Below are 27,570 nucleotides of genomic sequence, written 5' to 3' on the forward strand. Positions count from 1 at the left end.
GCCTGAGGTGTTCAGTTGTGTGTGCCAGTAATTTTTGTTTGTTTGTTTAGTCTCAGTTGCATGTCTGTAGCTTGCAACAGAAAGAATACTAAACAATAAGCACATTAGATGCTCATAGTTATGCACAAATGTGAGGCCAGAAAATTCTAACTATAAGGGCTTTTATTGATAAATTGGTGTTTATATCCTCCTACTAGGTAGAGACCAATTCTGATTATTCAGGTCCACCTTCATCGTTTCTAGAAGATTCTATTCTTTTGCTTCTCTTCTTTATATGTCTCCTTGGTTTTCTTTTGGCCTTTTTCATTATTCACCTCCACTGCTGTAGAGAGAAAAGTGCATGAAACTTCCATTAAACAACTTTTCTGGGTTCTAAGGCTCTTTGAAAAAGTTCGGATAAAGAGTAAGTTAAAACTAATGACTTAAAGGCAATTAAAAAATCATTTGGGGTTTTAGTTACCATGACTTCTTTCCCACATAGTAAGCTTTATGAAAGTCTTGATGTCATTTCTTCCATGATAAAAATATAACATTTTCTAGTTTAATCATTAATGGTGGCCTGTAAAAATAGTCTTTCCAATTCAAAAGTGGCATCAAAAAGTAACTGAGATGAAATTAGTAATAATTTTGGACCTGCGGCCATTTTAGCAACCTGGCCTTTACTGAACATCTGTGTGTGCTAGACTAGGCTCTGGAAAAAGGAAGACAAATAAAACATAGTTTTCAAAATGCAGCCGGATCGGCAGGCCTAGGAACCACTGGCCATGGTGCAGTGTGATGGGCAAGAGGATGGTAAAATATCAACAACGGTCCGCATAGGAAGGGACTGGCGGGACAGATGCCAGTCGTGGAGGAAGGGGGTCGGAACGTCCCTCTCCACTCAACAGGCAGTAACCCCTTAGTTCCTGGATCGGGTAGGAGGGTCCTGGGGCTGGTGAAGCAATGGGCCCTGGGGGCCTTAGGACAACAGCTATTTGCCAAGTGGCCTGGCAGGGTTTCAGTACTTGAACGACCAGAATGGGCCTAATAAGAGCCTGGGAGCTGTTCGTAATCAGTCTCCTAAAGTAGAGGGGAGGGGAGCCAGGAATCCTGCCCAAGGCAGAGAGAAGGGGTAAGGATAGCTTCCCAGCAGAGGTGGCCTTGGAGTAGTAGTTCATTGAGGGGAAAGGGACAGCCCAAGGAAAGGCGTGCCTGACCCTGTCTAGTTATTCAGGTTTGAGAGTGATCAGGAGTGGGTGAGGGGGGAGGGGAGAGGGGCAGGGGAGAGGGGAGGTGGGGGGACTGGAGCACCACATTGGCCCTTTGAAGGAGCTGCTAAAGACTTTGAAAAGCAGATACTAGGGGCCAAGAATGATGTGCAAGATCTTACAAATGTGGGAGGCCAGCGCTGAGGACTTCGGGTTTATGTGCAGGTCTCTTGTCCAATGGAGAGAGAAAACTCGCTTTAAGATTATATAGATGTATGAGCAGCACACTCTACAAGAATACTTTTTATAAATCGATCACATGAATCTGGGAAGGCTGGGAATACAGGCATTTAAGCCATAAAAGCCTTGGATTGCTGTTCCCTTAGGCAAAGAGGGGGAAGCAAGTGTATTTCCAGCACATGTCATCTTCTGGATTCCCGAGGCCTCTGGGTTACTTCAAAGCTGACCATTTAGCTTCTTATGGGCAGGGACCTCATCGTATTCATCTCTGTTTGCCCTACTATCTAGCTCAGTACCTGGGACATAGGAGGTATTCAGTAAATATTTGTTCAATTAGTATAACATGAAATAAGTCATTCAGTTCTAAGTAACCATTGCTTACACTTACTGTAAATATGGTTTTATATAATTGCAAAGATTGTCTGCCCTTTTTAGGTTCTGTATCTTCATCCTGGCATGGTCTGCTTTCCGTGGCATTCAGCTGGAGTCTATGCCTGCTCGACAGGAAATTTCTGGCACAACCAAGTGCACATCCTCACCAGGTTCATGACTAGTGTGGCAGAGCATTCCCTCTCTTTCACTTCACTTTCCCTACCTGTGTGATAGAGAGGATGTTTTTGTTTATTCTGAAATGGAAAACATGAAAGTTATTCATGCTTGTCATGAAAAAAAAAAAGCAATATAGGATAATACAGAGTAGGAAGGAAAATCCCCCAGAGTATATAATCTTCTAGACGTTGTCCATGCATATTTGAAAATGTGTGTGTGCTTACATATATAATATTCTGTAACCTGCTTTTTAAATCATAGACAATCCTTCCATGTAAACATAGTTACTAATCTCTTTTCATAGCAGCATAGTATTTCATGTGTGGATATACAGAAATGTAGTCAAGAGGATAATGACATTAAATGAATGAAATATTGTATTGCTAAAACTCCTATCTGAAAGTCTTTAAGTATTCCTTTTTTAAATTATATTTACAAAATAACAAACAACTTGATCCAAACAGCTGGCTGTGTCTATTAATATTGTAGGCATGCTTTGCCTCATCGTTAACCTTGTCCAACCTCTTCTACCTAGGAAACGCCAAAGAGCATAGTAAGCATACAAATACTCCATGAAAGTTGTTCTGTACTGGTCTGGACTGAATGGATCTTTGAATATAGTTGTTATGTATCAATGTCTTTTAATAGAGCCCGCTCTCTTGATCCTAATTTTAAAAGAGAAAATGGCTCAGGAAATTGTTCCAAGTCATCAAACAAATCCAAGCTCAGAAATGAGAGGCCTTTAGGCCTAGCCCCCAAGCTGTCTCCAAGATCACACTGTCATCATGTGACTTCTGATTGTCCGAGATTCCCTGGCTGTGGGCAGAGGTCTTCTGGCTCTTGTGTTGCTGAACCCGGCTTGTGCTTTTGTTTTTTGCTCCCATTCTCTTTTTTTCTTGCCTTTCTCCCTCTTTTGGTATCTCATTCCTCAGAGAGCTCTGGCTGGCTCCTCTGGGAATGAGCCTGCCTGCCTGGATGTACGGGAATGGCAGTGCCATTAGGGTAGGAGCCTCTCATTCGTTCCTGGCGCCATTAGAAGAACTCCGCCTGAGCATTGAGGAGAACGCTCCAATGTGTGGGCTCTTGTCTTTGTGATAAAAGCTTTTGTCCCATAGTAATTAGGCTGAGCTCTGGTTTACTTCTAAAACATGATTAACTCCTTGGGAAGGAGGGGAAATGGAGCCCTGTTATTTAAGACGGGTACCCTGGGGGGACAAAGAAGAGGCTTTCACATTGCAGTACCTCCTAATTGGGCCACGCCAAGCTGCCAAGCTGCCAAGCTGCGTGAGTCCCAGAGGCAGCTCCCTACCCGGGAGAACGCAAGGTGAGAGATGGGGACCAGAAAGAGTTTAGGACTTTTTAAGGCCAGATCTTCTGGTCTTGCCTCAGATCCCAGCACTGAAGGGCCCCAAGGGAGAAAGGGGAGCTCAGACCCCTACCCTCTGCTCTGTAGTTTCTGGCATCAAGGGTCTCCCTTGCCCAGAATCACCGAGAAGGGGCTGATTGGCTTCATTCCTCATAACTCTCCGTCCTGCTTGAGTTGTTTAGAGTGAGCATGTGTTATTTATATAACCATAAAAACATAAGCTGCATTCACAGTGCGGGGCGGGAAAAGAGAGAGAAAGCCAACTAGTCCTAAGCAGTCAAGTCCGCTTAAGACTAAAAAGATCGTGATACTTGAAAAGACCCCTAAAAAGTCTGATCAGGGCTAACCCTTAGCACAGTGACAGAATAGGAAGGCTTAACCCCCGCCCCACCTCCTTCCTTCAGGCGCTCAGTGCCTGGCTGTGCTGGGCCCCCCACAAAGGCCCCCGTCCAGGCGTCCCAGGCCTGGGAACATCTTATATTGGAGAGTTTTCTGACCCCCTGACGCTCACTGTGGGTCTGGATTCTCAGCTTCAGGGTCCTGTTTCAGGCAAGATTATCTACTGACTCATCCTGGAGAATGCGCTCTGCCTGGTGGTACGTGTGTGTTAGCCAGGGAGACCGCCTGGGGACACAGACTTAGTCCAACTGTAGGTCCTGATGAAAATGTCAGACCCCCTTGCCCTGACTGGTTTGGCTCGGTGAATAGAGCATCGGCCTGTGGACTGAAAGGTCCCAGGTTCGATTCCGGTCAAGGGCATGTACCTTGGTTGCGGGCACATCCCCAGTAGGAGGTGTGCAGGAGGCAGCTGATCGATGTTTCTCTCTCATCGATGTTTCTAACTCTCTATCTCTCTCCCTTCCTCTCTGTAAAAAATCAATAAAATATATTTTAAAAAAAGAAAAGAAAAAGAAAATGTCAGACCCCGACAATCAGTGAGAGGAGGAAGATGCTGACTAGGAACCTTCTGACACCCCTCAAATCAGATCCCATGCGTTGTCCTCTGGTGAGCTCGCTTGTTCTTTGGTTTCTATAAATAACAGTTCTAGGCAGGGGCAGACACGTCCCTATAGTAATCAGTAGACTTGCTTGACCTGTGCCTAAATTGCCTCATTGATTAAATGGAGATAATAATAGTCTTTACTCATAAGGTTGATATGAGGCTTACCTGTCTTAGAGCACACAGCAAGAGCTGAAGTAATAAATGTTAGCTCTTATCACAGGATTACCCAAGTCTGCCAGAGTCCTGATGTTTGAAATAGGCCCCAGATGGAAATCGGGTGGGTTCCCAAAGAGATAGGATAGTTTTAACTCCTTAGAAATCTAATCTGGTTGCTATCCAGCTCTTCTTAAGTCCTTCTGCAGATCCCCAGTTTTTGGAATGATGTTAGTCTGTGAGCCTATTTCTGTGGGATAAAGGTACCTTAATTCCCGAACAATACTTGATAAATGAGTCACTCTCTGTTCCTATACAGTGTAAGCTTTAGACACATTGAAAATATTAAGAAAACAAAAGCCTAAACTGGCAAGTCCCTGGTTATGTCCTGACAACACCCAAGGGAGCTATTGTATCAGGCTCTCCTCCGCCGTCCTGAGCTGGTTGCAAAGACGAGTTCAAACTGGATTTAGTTTAAGCCCCAAAGGAAAGGATGGGGAGGGTACTCTATTGTCTTTCCGTTACACCCTTAAACTCATCTGAAATCCTGTCTGTGTTTCCTTCTTGTCCTTTGCCCTTTTTTTCCACTGGCGAAGGCTTTGGGGAAATAAGAAGAATGCTGCGGTAACAGAGGGAATTAATTTGATCGTGCTCTGAAGACAGAGTGTTGCTTTCCCATTAAAATAGTTTCTCCACCCATCAGAGCAGGGCCAGGGATGTGGTCCATTACACACACCAGTCCCACTTGACCAGCTGTTTTTGGATCTCGCCAGCGCAGAGTTCGGCCTCTTTACATAGAAACATGTTGCCTTCCTCGAATCGATTCCCATGAGACTCAAGAAACTCCCGTGTGGCCCACGCATGATGTAACAGGGATGTGTGTTTCAGAATTCAAGACACACCCTCTGAGTTCCTGGCATCTTTTTACCATAATAATTGCACAGCCGCAGCCTTCCTTCTGTGACCCTTGCAGGCAGAGCTGCCTCGCCCTGGCTGCGTTTTCCTGAGGGCCTGGGCCAGAGCTCCAGCTCCGCTTCCTGCGGGTCTGTCGGGCTGCCTGCTGGATGCTCACAGAGCTTAGCGTTGCATCTGCACAGAGAACCCTGTGCATCTCGCTTTTCTGGGCTTTCTTATGCTCCTGATTCAGGGTAGGGAAAGGGACTGCATCTCTGTCCCTTGAAATTGCCTGTGGTAGTATTTGCTTTGGTTGGAGCTAGATTGAAATTTCCAAATTCAGATGACAGTGAAACCACATACTTGTTCATATGTATTTATTTGAAAGTTAAAATCGATTATTTATTCAAAAGTTACATTAGCTTTTGATTTTTAAAAAATTTAAATGTAGTTGTGAGGTTACAAATGATACAATCAGTTTTTACTTCTTCCTTTAGCAGCGCCCGATGATAATAGTAACAAATAGTAAGAAGGGGGAGGGGGAGGAGGGGATACGCGGGGTAAATGGTGATGGAAGGAGACTTGGGGTGGTGAACACACAATATACTGTGCAGGTGGCCTGTTGTGGACTTGTGCACCTCATGCCTGTATAATTTTGTTAACCAGTGTCACCCCAATAAACTCAATAAAAAGAAAAAAAAGACAGCAGTAGAATGGTGGTTGCCTCGGGCTGGGGGGGAGGAGGGAAACGGGGAGTTAGTGTTTAATGGGTACAGTTTCTATTTTACAAGATGAGAAACATTCTGGGGCTGGATGGTGGTGATGGTAGCACCACAGTGTGAATGCGCTTAATGCCACTGAGTTGTACACTTAAATATGGTTAAATGGTAACTTTTATGTTAGGTGTATTTTCCACAAGAGAAAAAGTTTGTTGTAAGCATTAAAGAACAGCAAGTAGGTAAAGTGCCTACCATTGTATCAGCATTCAGTCAGCAGTAACAGCTTTTCCTAGGGTTGGGCATTGTATTTTAATGGTTACATGGTATTTCTTCCTGTGGCTATCCCATAATTTGTTTCTTTTGTTTGTTTGATTTTGGATTTATGATAATACCCCACCACTGTATGAGGATGGAGTGAATTTTCTGTGTATGCATGTATCGTTTCCATTGTTTGGAGTTACATCTTTGAGATATATTTCCTGGATCACTTAGGGTGAATTAATCTTAATCTTTGTGGCTTTTTCTGCATATGCCAGTGGGTTTTCAAAGGGGTGTAGCCATTTACACGTCGCCAGCCAGGAAGGTGCCAGTTCTATAGCCTCCTCATCAGCACTCGGGACACTTCCAAGCAGTTTTGCAAAGTGTAATAAGTAAGAGACGCTATGTTAATGTTTCCATGTGCATTTACTTCCTTTTACCACTAAAAGTGTCAGGCATTTTTTAGTCTTCATTGACATTTATAGCTTCCTTTGTGTATTTACATCTTTTGTCTATTCTTGTGTGGTTTCTATGCCTTTCTTACCAAATATATTTGTCATGTTGGTAAATATTGTTGCCATTTTTAATATTCAGAGGGTTTAAATTCTTATGTAGTGAAATAATTTCTTTAAACATTTCAAAATATAAAATAGTAATATTTTAGAGTGGATCAAAAGTGGTTTACAGTAACATGATTATTATACTTAATGCATCTTCTTCCTAAAACTCTCTCACTATTCTTTTCATATCTGTTAGCATAAAGTCTGCTTAGATGCTTAACTGACATGACTATACTATTTGAATTAAAATTATGTAGACTGACCAATTAATAATAAAACATTAATAACCCAATATAAAAAGGACATTACAAAAATTAGAGCAAATCAGAAATTAAAATTATTAATAAACATGACTTTTAAAACTCACTAATAATTAAATTCATTGAAAATAAAAATGATAGGATACTATTCTAGCTATAAATTGGTTGAGATAAAAGCCATTGTAATAGCGACTGAGACTCCAGTGGGGTGAGAAAATTGGCTGTTTGCTATTAGGTATCAAGAAACTTAAAAATGCTTATATACATTGATTTAGAAATTCCACTTATGTAACTATGGCTTGAGGCAGCCTCAGGGAATGTGAAAATATATTTACATTCATAGATAAAAATAGTATTTTATCTAAATGCCCAATGACAGGGAATGATTGAATAAGTAATAATACTGCAACCCTCTTCGGAATGTTCTATAGTCACTATAAATAGTATTTTTTAAGAAGTTCAGTGATATGGGGAATACTCACAATATGCTGGTAAGTGGATAAAGCGTGATGCAGTGATTACACTAAAACAAGTTGTATGTGGTGTGTGTGTGTGGTGGTGGGGGGGGGGGGGGGTAGGTACATAACCAGAAAGAGATGAGTAAAAAATATCGATAGTACTTACCTTATATGGTGGAGTATAGGGGATTTTTACTGCCTTTTTTATACTTCTGCACATTTTCTAAACTTCATATTGTTTGCAAATTATTGTTTCTACAATAAAAAATAAATGTATATATTAAAAAATATTAAGGAAACAAATGAACAACAACAAAATCCCCACTCACAAATGGTAACATTAACATGTCAGTAGTGGTTAGAAATCTCATTTAAAACTTAAATGTACAGTGTTACAGCCTGTGAAATTGTACATTAGCTTGATACAGACACCCTCACGCAGGCAGCAAGGAGAGGCAATTAGATCTGAATGCTCTAGCCTTCAAGTTACTAACTTCCCTACATTGTCACTTCTCCCACCAGAGTGGAAAGAAACCAATATTTATTAGGTTCTTATGAAGTGCCCTATTTTTCATTAATGTCACTCATCTCTTAATTCTCACAATACGTCTATGGGGACTGTGCCCATTTTAAAGATGAGGAAAGTGATGCTTACAGAGGTTGGAGTTTCTGAAATCATATAGCCAAGATCTGAAGCCATGATGGACTAAATGTGTCTTCCATTTTATAAGATTATACTTGGTCCTAAGCTACCTTTTCTTAGCCCCTTCTAAGAATGATTTCATGATAGTTAAAATTATATTGTACACCCTTGAGAGGAGTTATTTGCCATATGTATATAGTACTCATATGTATGGGGCGGCGGGGATGTAACTGACCCTGAAAGCTGGTATTACGATAATGGCACCAAGTCACTCACCGACTGTCGATAGAAGAACTAACGCTCACAGAGGCCTCCCTTTAATGTGGAGGCTCTGACCACGTGTGCTTATCTCCATCTTTTCTCATGATCTTTGTGAAATTATTTCAGTTTAATAACAAAAGTAATATTATTATCCCAAAAGGCAAAGCAATTGAGAAGCTCTTTGAGACATCAATAGGTTTCAGCAAAATATTGGCGGGCAGGAAGTGATAGAAGATTGACAAGCTAGAACAGAAGAAACTGTAAATCAAACGGCCTTCAATGTCGTGTAGTGGTAGAACACATGGGAGATTTTCTCGGGACTTGGAAGTACCAGATACCACAGAAGGCAGAGAAGATGAAAACAGCAGGTTAGCTGAAAATTGTATATGAAGTATATGAAGTCATCGGATCCTCTTTCTCACCCTGGACAGCCACATAACCCAGGTTGAAGGTCAAAATGTATCTCTGGAGAACATGAATTAGAGAAATTTCAGACTCAGGACTCCCAATAAAGCAGAGGATCCGGAGAGGCATTCTGCTAAAACAGGGATCACCTCTGCCCAATGGGGAATCCGAGCCCCTTTTTCAGCCCTCCTTCTGGAATGCAGCAACCAGACAAGGGACTGGAGAACTCTCGCTTATAAATGTCCGTCCACCTCTGAGGAGGCATCTTTATGTATTGACATTGGACATCTTCAGTGGCACCACCCATTGACAAATGCTGTCCACATACACAGTACCTCTGATTATATTTTTAGAATAAAATATATTTTATAATTTCAATATGAATGAACAACCAAGGATCATCAGACTTTGTTCACTTCAAAGAGAAAACAAAATGAGCAGAAAAAAGAATCAGGAAAAAAGAAGGGTAATGCAAGATTTAGAAAACAACTTAAACTATCATTAGTCTTCTCAGAGAGTTAAAGGTGATATAAAAACAACAATAGATTGTGCTGAATTAGAAATAGTCAGAAGATAATAAAGAGCTTGAGATATTAAAAATAGGATAGCTGACATAAATTCAGTTAAAGTGGAGGAAGTTAATACAAAGTGATGTGATTTGTTTACTATTTTAAATTATGTGTAAACATTAAGTTGACTAAAAACAAAAATAATCAATCTTCTAGAAGTGTGAAAATGTTTAAAATAGAAAAAAAAGTGGCAGGGTTGAATGGGGACAGATAACAGAGGTGGATATTATTAATTTTATTCCATTGTGATTAGAAAAGTTTGCATGGTTTCATTAAATTTATTAAAGATTTTTTTGTGGCCTAGTATACAGGGTGGGGCAAAACTAGGTTTACATTTGTCTGTATGGAAAATAATACAATAATTAATAAATAATAATATGAAAATGAACTGTTTAAACATTTGGCTTGGGATACTCAGCATAGAGAATGGTGGAGTAAGACACTCACAAAATCTTCCCCTCCACAAAAGCAACTAGATTATTGACAAAAACTGTACAAATCAACTTTTTCAGGACTCTGAAAATTAACCAAAGGCTTACAACAATCTGAACCATGTTTATTCAAGTAGGTCAATCTCAGTAAGAACAACAAGACTTGTGGCATTTTAACTTTCCATAATCCCATTCTCTCCTCTGCAGCTCTGCAGTAACCTTGAAAGCCAACTGTCTTGCAACTAAGGTAGTTTTATAAGCCAGCAGCATAGCAGCCACTGGAGTGGGCAGAATAGGTTTGGAGCTTCCCAAAAGCCTCATCCAAGAGAATTATCACTATTTGACCTGTTGGACAGCTCACTGAAAGCTCCATTTTCAGGGCTTCTCTTTAACCTCAGAGCTTGGTCTGTGTGCACAGCCCTGCCCACAGGGCACTTGACAAAAATAATAAGTGGCAATTGCTTATGATCATGGCTGCCTAAGGCCCCATTACCCGGTTGGGATAACAAGAGGCTGAAAGCGACAATGGCGGTCAGCATTTGTTCTGCAGTGAGCCATTATAGAAGCATTGAGAGTGGCACCACCAAGCTCCTTCCCTGGGAACTACACTCAGCATTTCAGCATCAAGCTGCCATGTTACTGAACTCTGGCTGTGAGCATCTGAGCTTTATCTTGATTTATTTTGTGCAACTGTTAGCAAGATGTGTCCTGAGGTATTGGAAAAGCCGTGGAGAGCTCATAAGGATGATACACTTAGCATGAAACTGGATGTAATTAAGTATTTCAATCGTGGTGAATGAAAGACATTATGTGTGCATTAAAGTTTTGGTCTGGGAATGCTCAGATTTTTTTCCATATAAATTAATGCTTCTTCAATATTTCAGTCTATGAAGGGTTTCATGGGAATGCTCTACTTTTGGATAGCAGGGGGACCCTATATTCAAATTGTTGTAACAGAGTCTGTCAGTTGAAAGTATAAGGACGGAAAAATATATAACATGCAAACAGTATCAACAAGAGAGCTTGAGTGGCTATACTAATATCAGGCAGAATAGACTTTAAGACAAAAATTATTACTAGAAACACAAAAATTGCATTTTAATAATGATAAAAGGGTCAATTCATCAGGAAGACATAACAATTATAAACATATATGCACCTAACATTCTCCTGGATAGACTGACTATACAGGGTTTGGCAAAAGTAGGTTTACAGTTGTGAGTATGCAAAACACAGAGTTAATTTTGTATTATTATTTACTAGTGGCCTGGTGCACGAATTCGTGCACTGGTGGGGCCAGCTGGGGTGGGGTCCGATTGGGGCGGAGCCGGCTTGGGCGAGGACCCCAGGCAGTTTGCCAGCTGGTCCTGCCCCCTGATCGGGGTGAGGGTGCCCTCTGGAGGCGGTGCCAGCTGGTGTGAGGGGCCACAGGTGTTCTGGTCCTTCTTCTGTCTGGTCTATTTGCATATTGCCCTTTTATTATATAGGATTAATTATTGTATTATTTTCCATGCAAACAACTGTAAACCTAGTTTTGCCCCACCCTGTATATTAGGCCACAAAATGGGCCTCAATAAATTTAATGAAGCCATGCAAACTTCTCTAATCAAAATGAAATAAAATTAATAATTAATGACAGAAAGAAATTTGGGGAATTCGCAAATGTTTGCAAATTAAATACCCCTAAATAAGCAATAGGTCAAAGAATAAATCACAGGGGAAATTAGAAAATATTTTGAGAAAAAAAGGACAAAACTACAACATACCAAAACTTATGTGATGCAGCTAAAGTAGTGCCCAGAGGGATATTCATAGCTTAAATGCCTATATTAAAAAAAAATATTACATGTAAAGTATGCCTCAATAAAGTTAGTATTTCATATAGAAATAATTAACGACCCATATTTTTTGAATGTATCAATTTGCATATTGTCATATATGTGTAGTCATTAAATTCTCTCTGATTTTAGTATCATTTTGGAAAAATCGCTCTCAAACCACTTGTAAAAATTACAGGAAAAAAACTCAACATGGTTTTAAAAATATATGAATATATATTAAGCTTATAGTTCATTATATACCTGCTAAACCGTTTAGAGGACAGTGCACTGACATTTTCGATTTACTTTGAAATGTGACAACAAAAATAATAAGATAGGTTGATATGATGAATTATTTCATAAATAATAAAAACACGTTTAACAAAATGTTAATAGTAGAATCTACTTGGTAGGTTTATGGGTGGGTAGTCACTATAAAATTCTTTCAACTTTACTGTATGTTTCAATTTTTTCATAATAAAATGTTGGGGGTGGGGGAATAAACTGAAGATGCCACTCTGACCATGAAGTATTACCATCCCATGATTTACTGAGGTACTATCCTATCAATCCGAAGAAATGTTTGATTTCTTTCAGGACCTAGATCTTTTAGTTTATATACGTTGGGAGTTTTATGTATTATAGAAAAACATTTTTAAACAATCACCCGAGATATGTCATAAAAGAGCACAGTGATACTCCATGGGGAAATAAGGTCTTGTAGCCTCAGAGTCAAACTTTCAAGGAGAATCTTCCCAGGGCCTAGAATTATATTTCATTAGGGAATCAGATCAGCTTACTTTCTCTCCCCAAGTTGTGAAGTAGGCCACATACAGATAAATGAATACATTCATGCCACTCAATACAGTTTCTTTTTCCACCCTGTCATTTTCCAGCCCTATATTACATCTTCAATTGTGACTCCCCTGTTTGAGAAGGCAGGTTAGATGCCATGAAACTCATTCTCTACTCTCCCCTCCGAATCTTTCGCAAAGCTCTTCGTGCTGAGGCTTCGTTTTCTGTGGAGAGTGAGTGTCCAAGTGATGAAGCAGATTTTAATCAGTACAAGATCCAGATCCGGACGGGGAGCTGGACCTCTGCCACTTTTCCCTCCAGCTCTTCTCAACACAATGACTAGGGAATTCCTTTGAGGATCACTGGGTACACTTCAAGCCCCCCTGATCCGTGGCCTCCTTCCAGCCACAGAGATCTTCCTGTCTGGAGCGTTTCCGGCCCTTCTGTCCCTTGGCTTGGGGAGTTCAGCTTAACCTGGGGAAGGGACAGAAGACTTGAGGTTATCAAAAGCCTGTTGAATTATCTGATGCAAGACTAACTGGCTTGTTTGCTTCCCTGGCTTTCTTCCTGGGCTTCAAAACAGCTGAAAAAACAACCTTTTTCTCGGTCTGGGACAAGGAGGAAAATCCCTGGCATGAAGGATTTCTGTCGCAGACACTTGGCACAGCTAGAGGAAAGATTTGTTTAGCTTAGCAATGGGTCTCACTAGCCCAGGCATTCGTTGAAGTGAGATAATAGGGTACCTGTTGCAGGACATTTCGGAGTCCATGGGTTTTCCCTCTTGCTTCGCAGCAGGACCCTTACACACAGATGGGTCAGCAGGGGCATCCCCACCAAATTTATCAACAACCACACAATCTTGCTGATCACAGGAGAGACTGAGACGGGGTTAAAAAATCAGCAAGATGGGAAATTATAGATGGATGCAAAGTCATATTTCCAAACTATCTACCTCAATGGCTTCCCGGTATTTTTAGCTGAATTATTACATAGTCTTTGGACTCCACACCTTGTAGCAGAGAGTAGGGGTAGAAAGCCAGCCAGGCCTACCACCCGCCCCGACAGGAAACATGCTTCTGCTTACACTTGCCCTCTGCTAGCTCTTTTTCCTCTGCCCTTCACCCCCCGACCAGTGTAAGAGTTGGGGTGGTGGGTGGGAAGGGGAAGGACGTAGAAGAGAGGAAGGATCCATTGCCAGTCTGAAAGGAAGCTGATGACACAAGAATTGGAGGAGGGACAGTGGAAGAGCTGGGGCCAGCTTGCTGTCAGCCATGGCTGCCTCGTTGTGTCTGCCTTCCTGGGCCACAAAGGCGAAACTCACTTTTTCCTTAATTTGGGGCTCTGTTGCAAGAACTCGTGTGAGCTGCCAGAATGCTATAAAAAGAGCCTCCAGGATAGTCTGCGCCCAAGATCCCTGACATCTTTGTGCTTCCTGCTCCACACGGGCCTCCCTGGCCACCCGTGGAGGACCAGGGATGAGCTGGCTTGGTCCAGATGAGCGTGACACCTATACTTTACAAGGAGGAGACAGGCTTTTTCCTTAGAAGGTATCACCGTCCTGGAGGCCTGAGGTTCCTGTGCCCAGCATTTTCTGTCCTATGGCTCCTTTTCCATGTTCTTGGAAGTGGGATCGGGCCAGGAAAAACATCTGATGCTATAGCGAGCTGAAAGCAAAGACTTGACTTTGGGCCGGCCCAGGCTGAGAATGTTGGCAGCGATGGACTGGGAAGCCTGTCTCTTCTGTGGCATCTTCGAAGTCCCCAGCTTTGGGGAGGTAATGCCAGATAAGTCCTCAAAGTGGGTATGAGTTAGAGCTGCTGAAGTTGCGATTCATAATTGAGGTTCTGTTACGTTTATAGCACCATAGCGGAGGTTGGTGGGACCAGAAGCAGCCACAGTGATGATAATGGTCTCTGCCTTCAAATACACGGTAGTAAATTCAGTAGAGAAAGCACTAAGTTCAGGGGTAGCACAACTATTAGAGAGGTACAGGTGAAGTAAGATGGAACTAGAGAGATTACCTGAGACTGGAGAAATCGGCATAGGCTTCCTGGAAGAGGTGGCATTTGTATGGAGTTCAAAGAGTAGGTAGGATTTGGACATTTAGAAAGGAAAGACAGGGGAAGATTGCCAGGATGGAAGCTCATAAACGATAGGGCAGCCAGCACGAGGCCCTATCCAGTTCTCTTCTTTGTCTTCAGTCATGCAGTGTCTATGCTGTGGGAGAAATGCCCTGTTTGCTATTCTGTGTCCTGCCTCTTTGATTGATTACCTCAGGGACGTGGATTGATGTGTGCACAGGGCATTTGGGGTTGCCGCCATGCTGGTTTAAAGTACAGGCTATAGGACCAGGTGGCCTGGGTTGGAATCCTGGCTTCACTACTTATGAGCTACTACCTCAAAGGGGTGTTGTGAGGAATAATGCGTGTTGGCTGTTGTTTTCATCATCGTCATCGGTTCTGTGGGAACCCGGAGGGGTGATCCCGCGACTTTCTACCACGTTGGATCCATGACTCTCCTTTGAGAATCTTACATTAAAATACAGACACACCTGAAAGGGTAACCCTGGAAGGTTTAAATCCGCTGTCACCTTAGAGTGAAGGAAGTCATCTGACAACTTACCTGCTCAGAGCAGATCAGGGACCTGAAGGGAGGGCTCTGAAAGGAGAAGAGGTCCGGGAGGGGAGCCCTTGAGCTCCAAAGGCCGTCTTCTCCTTGCACAGTTGGTGCAGAGCACCTAGGCCTCCGTGTTGTCACTTATAAATTGGGAGAAACTGTCACACATGCAGCAGAAAGATGAAGTGAAGAACAGTGAGGAAAATGCCCATCGGTCATTGTAGGAGCCCACAGTCTGCAAAGCGCTGGACTGGATCCTAGAACAGCAGTCGCCAACCTTTCGGACCTCGTCCGTGGACCACCGGTTGGCGACCGCTGCCCTAGAGAGAGGGAGGTGAAGGATCAAAGAAAATGCCCCCAATCTTTGCAATCCTGTCCAAAAGTCAGAGCATACATCTAAAAATAAATTGAGGTAGAAACAGATGGCACTCTTTGAAAAGTGCAATTCACACAGTACAAATTGAATCTTCCTACCCACCGTAGGAACTCAATAAATGTTTGTGGACGGATGGGTTGAATGAATGAATGAGTGACTACCCAAGAATGAGGGGCTTGTAGTAGAATGTTAAAGTGAAAAAAGCCCAAGGCCTAAAGGCTCCCCTGTACCGTCTGTCTTTGCCAACAGACGTCAGCTGCATGAGAGTGAGGACCTTGCCCCTAGAGCAGTGCCTAGCACAGAGGAATGTGCCCAGGGAAGATTCATGGATTAAATAAGTACATGATGGATTGGTGGATGGTACAAATAATGAAAATTACTTCCAGATGGTAGTGGGATTTGGGACCCAGCATCTAGTTCATAATAAACATGATGTTTAAAAACACTGATGACCACTTTTCTTACCATCATAGCTGAAGAAAGGAGAAAATATATTCATTAGGGTGTACTTAGAGTCTGGCTGGTGTGATATGAAGGAAACATTAAGACAACAACAACAACAATCTAGCTGTTTGCAGGAGGTGGAATTAACGGCTCACAATACCGCACACCTGCCTGGTGGGGCTCTAAGCTCTCTGAGTCACACATCTGCACTCGTGCTTGCCCGACTACATATTTCCATGAATCCTCAGAGCGATCCAAAGCCAACTTCACACGTTGCACATGGGGTTCAGTGTGATACAATTGTTTCACTGGGGTCCTAGAGTTTAATTAAACAGCTAGGTCCTCCCTGCAGGACATTATCTATTGAAGAGGATAGAACGACATTTGACAACAGACCAAGCCGGACAATGATTAGAACACCCCAAATTTATGGCATGACGGAACATCTGAAACAGAACAGCCCAAAATATCTGCTAGGAAGGGTTGTTTGCCTTGGAAGAGGATAATTTGTAGTTTGAAAGGCATAAATGCACGGACCATGGGGTATTGATTCAAGTCTGAAACAGAGAAGAGTCTATCTGTAGTTATAAAGATACATGGCAAGCATCACTCTTTCTGAAATCTGTTAGTCTTAAAGCTAATTCACACTTCCCTTCTCTGCCGGGTAGCACTACAGAGTATCCAGATCAGAACACTCATATTAAAAGCAATATGCACCTTCATGCTAGACCTCTTACCATAGTGTTGGCATTGAAGTGTTTGTGGTCATGGGTTGCTTTGGGTGACTAACCACCTTGATAGTCCTCCACTTGTTCTGTCTGTCAGTTTCCCTTTTGGAATTTGGGCTCCAATCCAGACACATCACACCCAGCATGCTTTGCTGAATGAGGAGCAGAGCCGGATCATCACTTCCTTGCTGTAGATACTGTCTCCATTTATATAACCGGAGACCACACTAGCTTTTTGTGAACCACATCTCACAACCAACTTGTACTGCAATGTAGTTCACTAACACTCCCGTTTCATCTTCTGAAAGCTAGATCTCATCTCCCCATTCTGTGACAGTGGCTGGTCCTTGTTCTCAAAGAAAAGGCCTTACATGTATTTCAATAAAATTGCGTCCTAAAAGATTTGTAGGATTGGTTCCAATATTCTAACTAAATCAAGATGTGTTGTGATATTATGATTGTTTAATATGTTTCTCTATATTTTTCATCTTCTGTTACCATATTCAGCATTCCATCAATGGGTTTTACATGACCCCAAGTTCAAATGTCACTTTTCAGTGAATTCTTCTCTTACCACTCTATTTAAATGTGATCCAATGAACTTTTTCTCTGCCTTTTTTCTCCATCATATTACCATGTATGTGATCATATAATCATCTAACACATATAATCATCTAACACACCATATATTTTACTTACTCATTTTGTTCATTATCTTTTTGCCTCCTTTAGAATAGAAGCTCTATTAGGGTGACAATTTTTGTCAGTTCTGTTCCCTGCTGGATCCATGTTTGTTGTATGGATGTGGTTGAGTACATCAGCGTCCTATGCAGGTCAGTAAGAATGTGGAACATGACAAAACCAAGACTACAGTACAGCACATTCTACTAGAGGTTGCTGCCCCTGACCACATTTCTGTCAATCCATCCATCTGGGAGTTCTCTTCCCCCTTAAAAGAAAGGAAGTGGGGTTCATCTGACATAACTGATCACTTCCTTTTTCTAACTGCACACAAATCATTCTTTCAATGACCCATTTTAAACCCTGCTTGAGAAGGGCACGGCATTAATCAGTGGCCTGTCCAAACCCCTCGATCTCCTGGAAAGGGGGTCCTTCCAGATGTGTGGTCCCTCCAGGTGAGGTCCTCACGGCCAGGGCGCTGCGCTTGCTCAGAGTGGGCCTGGGCTCCCTGGAGAGTGCGCAGTCATGTTGGCAGCAGCACCGTGAGGCTCAGATGTTATTTGTTGTGTTGCATTGGAATATCACATCCTTTCCCACCCCATAACTCTCCCCCCCCCCAGGTTTTAATTTTGCAGTTTATAAAATAAAAATGGTAATATAGTTTTCTCAAAAATATACTAGGGTACTTTACTGATTATTATTTATTTATACCCAGTTGCTTCATGTAGACAATAAAGATCCGAAGTTTTGGATATGTTTAGTTTATTTCTGTTGTTCTTTGATCTGAAGGGTGTATATATCTTCTATCCACCTCACATCTGGAAGGACCTCCTTTCCCCCATTCTTGCTAATGCAGCTGTGGTTTAGGCCCTTGTCATCTCAGCACTGAATGATCACAGTAGCCTCCTAACTGGCTTCAGGACTCCATCTCTTGCTTCTCCATCTCAGGCTCTTCCATCAGGTTAGTTTCTTGGAGCCCAGCTACTTAAAATGTGGTCTATGGACCACAGCAGCAGCACCTCCTGGGAATGTGTTAGAAATGCGGACTTTCAGACCCCACCCTGAGCCTATAATTCAGAATCTGTCAACAAGGCCTGCGATGATTCATACCCATGAAAGCTTGAGAGCACTGTCCTCTCTTCTCTCATACCATCCCCCCACCAGGCGCCTCGGTCAGCTTCACATTGAACCTGTCTCTGTCAGGAAGGCTCCACCTTAATTCAAAGGTGACATACTTTTGACATGAGATATTTTTGACACTGTCTATTACATTGATGGTGTCAAATTGGAGGGAGGAGCGGGGGTGAGTCTCAGACACTGGGGTAAGGACTCCGCACAACCTCAGAGCCCTCTTGCTTAGCAGGCTGAGGGGCCATGAGCAAGTTTATCTAGATAACTTTGGAACAATTATAGAAATTATTGAGATTCAACTTAAGTGGAATCCTTCTGGTAAAAGCAAAGAATATTGGGTGTTGATGAGTGAACGTTAAGGAGTGCTCGGGAAGCATCTATGATGAGTTGTTGGAAATCTTGTTAATTGGACACAGTAACAGGCATTTTATAGACTTAATTTAATCCTCACAATAATCCCATTTAGGTGGGTGGTATTATTCCTATTTTACATGCGAGGAAACTGATTCTCAAAAAAGTGAGGTTGTCCATAGCCAAAGTATTGGTTAGAATTCAGGCTGCAGCATGGTAACAAAGACTCCAAAATGCAGTGGTTCACAGTGGCTCTGTCCTGAGGTGGACAGGGACCCCAGGTGGGAGGCATTGTTGCTTTATGAGGTCACCCAGCTTCCTTCTCCTGGGTCGCTTTGTCATCCCCAAAGGTGTCCACATCCATGTGGTTGAATCTGTTCCTGCCCTTGGGAAGGGGGAAGGGAAAGTGAAGAGCACGTATTTTCTTAGGAAAATATATGCCAGAAGTTCTACCTGCTATTTACACTCCTGTTCTGTTAGTCAAATGGCCTCCTTGGTTGCAAAAGAGGCAAAGGAATGTTGTAACCTGAGCAGTTATTTACTAAAAAGAAGATGGGGGGATGGCTACTAGGGGACAATCGCAAGCTTTGCCACAGGCACAGAGATTCAAACTCCAAGACTAAAACCTGTGATCTTTTCACCGCATTAATCCACCATTTCTCATAGTTGACAGTCAGTAAATATTTGTTGACTTGAGGTAGATTGAGATAGTACCTGTGAGCCTTTTGGTTATTTGAAATTATTTCTTCCTTCTTCCTTGCCTCCCTGATTACCTAAGTGGCTCTGTGCCAAATTGTCACTATTTTTGATGATATCAATTTGTAGAACAGGAAGCTGATATTCATCTTCCTTTAGGAGAAATGTGATAATAACCCACCAGTCCTTAGACATTCTGTAGAACCTTATGAGGTGTGATAAAAGGTTAGTGATAATGACCAAATGACCATCCCCTTTAAGGTAGGTATCTTCTTAGGAGAATGCCATTGCTCAAAATATTTTTGGTATTTTGTGTTGGCTGGTAGGTCAGTGAACTCTTGCTGCAGTAATGCTTCATGACAACACCCAAATCTCAGAGGCATGCAATAATGAGCATTTCCCCAATGCGCCTGTGGGTCTCCTTGGGGTCACTATTTGGGATGGGCCCGCAGGCCAGCTCTGCTCCACGTGTCTCTCACTCTCCTTCGGAGACAGCAGGTTAGCTTGGATATATTCTTTTTCCAACAGTACCAGAGGCATCAGAGAATAAGTGGAGATATATTGGGCATGGCCAAAAAAAAGTTGGGAACCACTGCTCTACACCTTAACCAAGAGGAACTGTAGTCACATGGGAAAGGGGATGAATACAGACTGGGTGAAGAGTTGGGGTCAAGAATGCAACCTACCATGGATTTGCCTTTCGTAAGTTATTTTGAATATCCACAATTATGGCAAATTTTTATCTCTTAAGGGAGCTTTGAAAGTTTTTTTAGTAGAATAGCTAAGTTTATGAATAAAATTAGTCTAGTTTTATCATTGGACAGAAAGATAACAGTTTAAGTGCATGACATACAATAATGAAATTTATTTCTAGAAAAACTGGCTCAAGAATATGGCATTCAGGGGCAGGATAGTTGGAATAAATGTACAGCCTTCCAAGGTAATCAATTGATTGACAGAATAACACTAATTGATTCTAAAATAATTTTTAAAACATAAATAAACCTTATGACTTGTGGTCATAGGGTACCAGTTTGTCTCAAAGTGGGAAGGGGACTGAACGGGGGCTCCCCTCTGGTCTCTCCCTGGACTAACCCTGGGCAATGTGCTTGATGTGCAGATTCTCACCGCCAAGTCCCCGCTGGCTCCCTTCGCCTCCTTCGTCTACACCATCGAGAAGGAAGGCCTGGTTCTTCAAGGTAAGATGCTTGAATGAAGCCATTTCTCTAAGCTGATTGTGCTCAGTGGTGCCCATTGCTGGTGATAATTACTGCTACGCTCCTGATTGGAACGACTTCAGAACAGAATTAAAGTTCAAGAGGAACTGGCCAGTGGTCTTTATCCTGGTGAGATGAAAGAGATTGGCAATTGTGGCAAGAATTTGAAGAAGGTGGTTGTGGGGCTTAGAGAGAACTATAGAATTTTCTAATAGAATAAGGGTCAAACCAAGCAGGCTAGGAACTGCCACCGCCTAGTCCTCTCACAGATCCTGGAGTGAGGAGCAGGGGTGAGTCTCAGACCCTGGGGTGAAGACTCCGCACCACCTCAGAGCCTCTTGCTTAACAGGCTGGAGGACCTGTGCTCAAGTCCCGACTGGGGGCCAGGCCTCGCTGGCCTCCACCTTATGACATGGGCCTGGGGCTCAGAAGGCACTGAGTCCTGGCTCGTGGGAAAGCACCCAGGAACCACTGGTCTGCTCTGGTGGTTCGCTCCCAGATGCTGGATCCTCTGGCAGGTAGGAAAGGTGTCCAATCACAGGTCTGCCCAGAAAACAGTGAACACGAGATCGATTCAGACACTAATGAACTTAGCCCACAGGGTCCCAAACTGCGTGGTCCATTGAGAAGCTTCCCCACAGAAAATCTCAGGATACACATCTGTCCCCCACTGCCAGGCAGGAGGCCTTGCCCACAGAGATGCCCAGTTGGCCATGTAGCCTGACCCACGGAGGACCACACTGTCATTGCTGTCTGTGGGAGCACTGTCTGCCCCATAGGATTTATGAGTTGAGCATTTTCCCAGGTTTGTGAAACAGGGCGAGTCTGTATAACATCCCAGGGAGACACAGTGCACTGCAGAGATCCAGCCGGAGTTGTGTGGGGCAGGCTGGAGCGTCCGTGCTTCTGTCCGCGCACAGGCTGCAGCCTTCCCTTTCCTCCCCTCTGAAAGCGCCGCTTCGTCATGGACCCGAGAGCAGTGTGTTTGTTTGGTGCAGCTGAGCTCCTCAGCAGGGACTCGGGGCCGGGGAAATTTGGGGTAAGAACTACTGACCTTTGGCTCTTAGCCTTTGACTTATGCTATCCAAGTTCCTTGGTAAATATTGTTTTTACAATTGCAAATATTGTTTTCTGACAAAGAAGCCGAGATTTTAAGACCAGATTAAGCAAAGCAAACAGCAGGCCCCTTTGTTACATAGTCTCTGAGGGTGTATAACTAATAAGCCATCAGAAGGCTGGAGTTTTATTTACCCAGGGCACCGTGTGGCTTTGGCTCTTCGTTTTTAGAGCCTTTCTTAAAAGATTAAAAGTCTACTAAATAGCAAATTTAGATGAAGATTTCAAGAAAATCTGTGGAAGATCAGGAGACAATTTCAAGGGGGGGTGGGTCGGGGGGGGGGGGGGAGAGCCAGTTCTACCCAGATGCCTTGTGTTGAGAATCCTGACCCCTGGGCATTGTGGTAAAAGGCATGGCTACGCCGGGTCTAGTTTGGAGAACTTTTAGGATAGTGTTTATGGAAACAACATCCACAGGGTTGCCTCTTTGACACCCATTGCTAGGATCGTGACTTTGACGGGAAAGATGAAGTTGTTAGAGAAAGTAGAGGGTGGAATTGCAATCAATCGGTAGAGGTTTAAAAAACTACAAGGAAAGGATATTAGAAAAAGTTGGAAAACAGGGGAGGAAGTGAGTTACTAAATGAGGCGGACCTGGAGTTGTGTGTCTGGGAAAGAAAAAACTCAGGAAGGTGTCCGATGATCCAAGAACCCCAAGGGATAAGGGAAAATGTCTGAGGGGCTGCAGAGCCTCACCTGGTTGCTTTGAAAGCTGATTTATCCATCCCACTCCCTCAAGCTGCACCTCCATCTCCAGTTTTCCCAGGAAGCAAAACCCTTCGGCCCCTGTCAGCAATGCCTCTGAGTACAAACCTCTGGGCAGGCCCTTTCCTCCAGCTGCGTGCTCCCAAGACTTTGGGAAAATCAAAAGCTGTGACCCTCAGGAAAATGGGGGCCCCTCCTTTATTGGAGAGACCCCCTTGGATATCTGTTCCAGCTCTGGTGTGATCTTGAGAAAATATAATTCTGTCAGCTTGAAAATGACAGTGTTGACCTGGATTCAGTGCATGGCAAATTGTGTCACAACCCATTCCTGAGTGATAAACTGAAATGAATGAGTCACAGCCAGCATATTGTATTGTTTCATGAACTATTTGTTATGTGATTGTGTGTGTGTACGCGCGCATTTTCAATTTCTGCATGGAGGTTGCAATGCAAATGTTTTTCTTCCTTGGATTGTAGTCACTGGCCTGGACCATCTGTAAAGGCCTTCCCAACGTCAGCCGTATCTGATTCTCCCAGGAGATGGGGTACTTATCGTTCACTCAGCCCAGGAGAGCTATCTCCTTCAGATCTCCACACACGGGAACATGAAAGCTGATTTCCCTCCCCCACTCTTACCAGATGACTGAGCTAGAAAACACCTGCACATTTCCCAGGATTAAAGCAAAGAAACCTTTGATCCCTGGGTGGTAACCTTGGAAAGGTACCAGCCGTCGAGGCCAATAAGCTTTTTTTGTGTGAGGGGTTGCTCTGGCATGATAGCCCTAAGTTGGCATGGAGGTTGGTACCGAGAGCTGGGGGGACAGTGTGGCATTCCTGCCTAGGTGGCAGAGAGGGGAAGGGCAGGAAGATGAGGGTGGTGCCAGCTAAAAGAGGAGCTGCCAGCCCTGCCACCTGTGGCTCTACTGTGGTGATGCAGCCTGGAAGAGTGGAAAGGAGAAACCCAAACAGGCGAATTTGGGAAGGATCCCTCAGTGCCTTTCATCCCCTTAGTAAGCCCCAAGATTCCTGCTGCCTGCTAGGCGGAGGTTGTATAATACCTGCCAAGCTCGAGCTCCCGAGTGCATAGTAGAGGGAGGGAAGAAAAGGTGAGGCCAACATTCAATTTCCCTGCTCTGCAGGCCACTCCTCTCACCGGTTTTCAAGGATTAGGATGCTGGGAGCAGCGGGCCATGGGGCCTGATACCCTTCCCCCACCTTTGTTCACTGGGCCGGGAGGGACAATAAACCGGCAGGCAGGAGACACTGAGGGGCTTGCTTAGAGATTTCTTAGGCTGCTTTTTGAAACACTTGAAGGAGCTGGTCCATGCTATTGTTGTAGTAAAATGGAGAGCGGAACTATTCTCCTTTTGCGGGAAAAGAAGAAAAGGTAAAAGAAAGAAAACCCACCCTCCCAGCATCTTCAGAAGGCTCCCTGGCTCTGGCCATTGCCATGGTAACCCCTCTGTTTGCATCTCCTTTGTCTTTGTGCACTTGTTGGGCATCCTGGCCTCTCAGGGTTGGGCCCAAGACCTGGGAAATACTTAGGCCCCAAAGGAGATGGAGCTCACAGCCACCAGCTTCTGATGGTTTGACTCTGAGAGGGGCCAAGTCCCAGCAGAGGGAGAGTTCAGCTTATTTGTGCAACTGAAGTGGAGAGGTGAAGGGGTAGGTGCCGTTAATCCATTTTAACGTTGTCCCCAGAGCTCGCCATGAAACCCTCAGCACCGAGAGTGGAAAAGCTTAGAGGCGTGGCCAGCCCCGAGGGAGGCCAATGGGTGCCAGGACCAAGTGCAGAGGGAAAAGCAGGGTGGGCCCACAGAACCGCACGGTTGCAGGAGGGAGGGAGAGTTTACGGGCTCCAACATGACTCACATCTGCTCTGGTTTTATCCATTGTTTCCCCAGGAAGCCCCAAGTGTTATGCCACCCAGAACACAGCTGGGACCCCTGGGCCTCTGCATCAAGGCCAGGAATAAAGATTCTGTCATTAAAAGCAGCCAGGCTGGCCCGGCCAGTGTGGTTCAGTGGTTGAGTGTTGACCTATGAAACAGGAGGTCACAGTTTGATTCCCAGTCAGGGCACATGCCTGGGTTGCTGGCTCGATCCCCAGTAGGGGGCATGCAGGAGGCATCTGGTCAATGATTCTCTCTCATCATTAATGTTTCTACCTCTCTCTCCCTTTCCCTTCCTCTCTGAAATTAGGAAAAATATATTTTTTAAAAAATTAAAAAGCAGCCAGTCTGTGTGGCTGATGGTGCAGGAAGCCTGGGGAATCTGGGACCATCCAGGCTTTTGTGGGGCTCCTCCTGGCTCACTCTGCCTTTGCTGAGCTCTCCTTTTCCTGGGGGCCTGAGGGGCATTTGAAACACAAAAGCCAGATTGCTTTAAACAGGACAGAAGATAATGGCTTACTTTCTCAGCAGGACAGAATTTTTTTTTACATTGTTTTTATTTTTTAATCAGGATCAGGTATCGCAGGTTGAATTTGGATTCTGGGGCTGTCCTCTGCTAGTTTAGGTTCGAGTGAGCTGAATACACCTTGGGATGGAGATGGGGAACCTAAGGAGAGCCCGGAGTCCCTGAGATAGATCCAGAGAAGGTGCTGGAAACAAAGCCAGTTTCCTGTTTTCCTAACCACCTCGTGTAGGGGCTTTGAAGAAAGCAGAAAACAAAGAGGTAAAACCATGATTTTTTTAAGAGCTGGAGAGCCATGGCTTCATCTTTCTTGTAAATGCAAGGGTGGATGTTTGATTGCCTTTTAAAGCATATTGGGAGGGACATTAATCTCCTCTGTTTGTTCCCTTGTCACAAAGTTGGGTTAGATTCTTCTGCTCCATTTTCTTAGTCACTGAGCCAACAGGATGATTTATGGAAAAATTCTTTCCCCCCAAATACCACCATCTGAGTTCATCAGATTTCAGTCTGAATCAGTAACCCATCTAAATGTTTTCTGCCTGGTGGACTCAGGGTGACCCAGAAGATTCTCAATCTGATTCCATCCAGGTATGAAGGTGTCTGCCTGGTAAACACCACCCACATACTTGGTACAGCCTGGCATTCTCGTGGGAGCCTGGGCAGAGAGCCCTGGGAGTCAGTGGAGCAGAGAGAGTGAACTTCTCGCCCAGGGGTCACAGAAAAGAGAACAGAGCAGGCCTGGTGCACCGTCCCCGGGCTGCTGGCGCCACTGCAGCCCAGAAAGCTCATGCAGGCCCAAGCATTTCCCCGCAGCTTCTGCCTGCTGCTCAGCGAGGCGCCTCCCAGAGGAAACAAGGAAGGACTCCCGTCTGCCCAGTTCTCTTCTTCCCTTTAAACATTCATTTCACATCCCCTCCCTGTGTGACATCTTCCCACACTGGCCCTCTGCTATGCCCACTTTTTTTTACTCTGGCTGTTAGCCTCAAAGAGAGATATGTTTTGAGTGCATTTCAAATTTGCATAAATGGCTTATTGCACACATCATGCCATAACTTCTTTTTGTCCCTTAACGTCATGTTGTTGCAGTATATCCACCTTGATACACATAAAACATGTTCTTTCACGTTAATTGAGGTAGTCACATCCATTGTTGGAATATACCAGATGTTGGCCATTCCTTCCTGGATGGAAATTACAATTATTTGTTAATTTAACGAATTCTGTTGCACATGTTTCTTGGTATGCAGGTGTGGGGGTTTCTCTGGGTCTACATCAAAAAGGAGAATGGCTGGTCAGAGGGTGGGTAGTTGTCAATCTGGAGGCCAGGAGCACGGCTACATTTTGGGAGTTATATTTCTACGAGCGAGGGAGATGAGTGTGCAGTGACACATCCCTCTTAGAGTCCAGTTGTGGAGATTAGGTAGTACAGACCTTAGGGCTGGGCTTGTTGCATAATGTTGAAACGCAACATCAATATTTTGTGTTAAAAGTGCTGTCAGGACCCTCTTTTGTAGAGCCTAGAGCAGAGAAATGGGGTATCACAGTCAGTAATGACACCACAGATCAGCACCCCAAAATCTTGGTCCCCTACCCAAAATGGAATCTATCTCAAGCAGAAACTGTAGTGTATGTTTTGCTCTTATGCACCAAGCAAGAAAGATATTTGAGCAACAGCTACTAGTGCTTATAGCACAAAGCAGGGTCTGAATTTGGGCCCAAAATCACAGACTAAACACTTTTTTCTCCCCAAAATGTTTTTTCCTGTCTCCACAATGTTTTAAAACATGGAACAAAATGTTCGTTGGAATAAGGTTCCAGAGCAAAGCTCTATTCCAAGGCCTGGCCTATAGTTAGTCTGAACCCACACTCCTTCAGAAGCTGCAAGCCGCTTGGCCACCTTTGCCGAGTCACAGTCTGCGTTTGTGAAAATGCCCGGGTAATAATACCGAGGGATGTTAAATCCGTCAGGGTTGTTGGTTTTCTTTGAAAACCTCTTCCAAAAGGACACGTTGTTCTTTCTGGAATACGACGTAAGCTTTATTTCAGTGAGTTCAGGTATTTGTTGAGTATCTATTGTTTCCAAACCATGGGGGATATGAGGCTGAAAAAAAAAAGTTTCTTCCTTTTAGTAGCTCAAAATCTAGTTATTTCAAACAAAAATAACTTTGATCAAAGCCAAACCGTGACACATGACACATATCATCAAGGTTAAAAAAATGGAGCATGGAAGGACAGGGGAGACAGACTCGTTCTCACTGGGATGGCTGAGGAAGCTCCCGAGAGCATGTGGGGCTGGAACTGGACGCCAGCTCCCGGTGCTGATGGAATGGCCTGCAGTGCCTCTCCACAGAGACCAGGTTCTTGTGCCGGCTGAGGACAGATCTGGGGACCCCGGGGAGCGCTGATTAGCACCATGTGACTAATGAATCATGCTGACTAATGTGCTCTGAATGGATTGATTCAACAATAAAAGGAGCACTGAGAGTCAAGAGTTCAGATCCTGAATTTCACCGTGAAGTATAAA

General features: G+C 43.8%; 1 protein-coding gene across 1 annotated transcript in view; it reads left to right on the forward strand.

Moving 5' to 3' along the window:
* Positions 1 to 27,570, forward strand: part of RAD51B (RAD51 paralog B) — a 599,650-nt gene that overhangs the window by 481,078 nt on the left and 91,002 nt on the right. Inside the window, exon 10 of the mRNA XM_023755857.1 lies at positions 20,715 to 20,793. Within this exon, the coding sequence (XP_023611625.1) occupies positions 20,715 to 20,793 (79 nt within the window). The remainder of the gene's footprint in view (positions 1 to 20,714; positions 20,794 to 27,570) is intronic.

This window comes from Myotis lucifugus, unplaced genomic scaffold, assembly GCF_000147115.1.
Source record: "Myotis lucifugus unplaced genomic scaffold, Myoluc2.0 scaffold_85, whole genome shotgun sequence".
Taxonomy (NCBI): Eukaryota; Metazoa; Chordata; class Mammalia; order Chiroptera; family Vespertilionidae; genus Myotis; species Myotis lucifugus.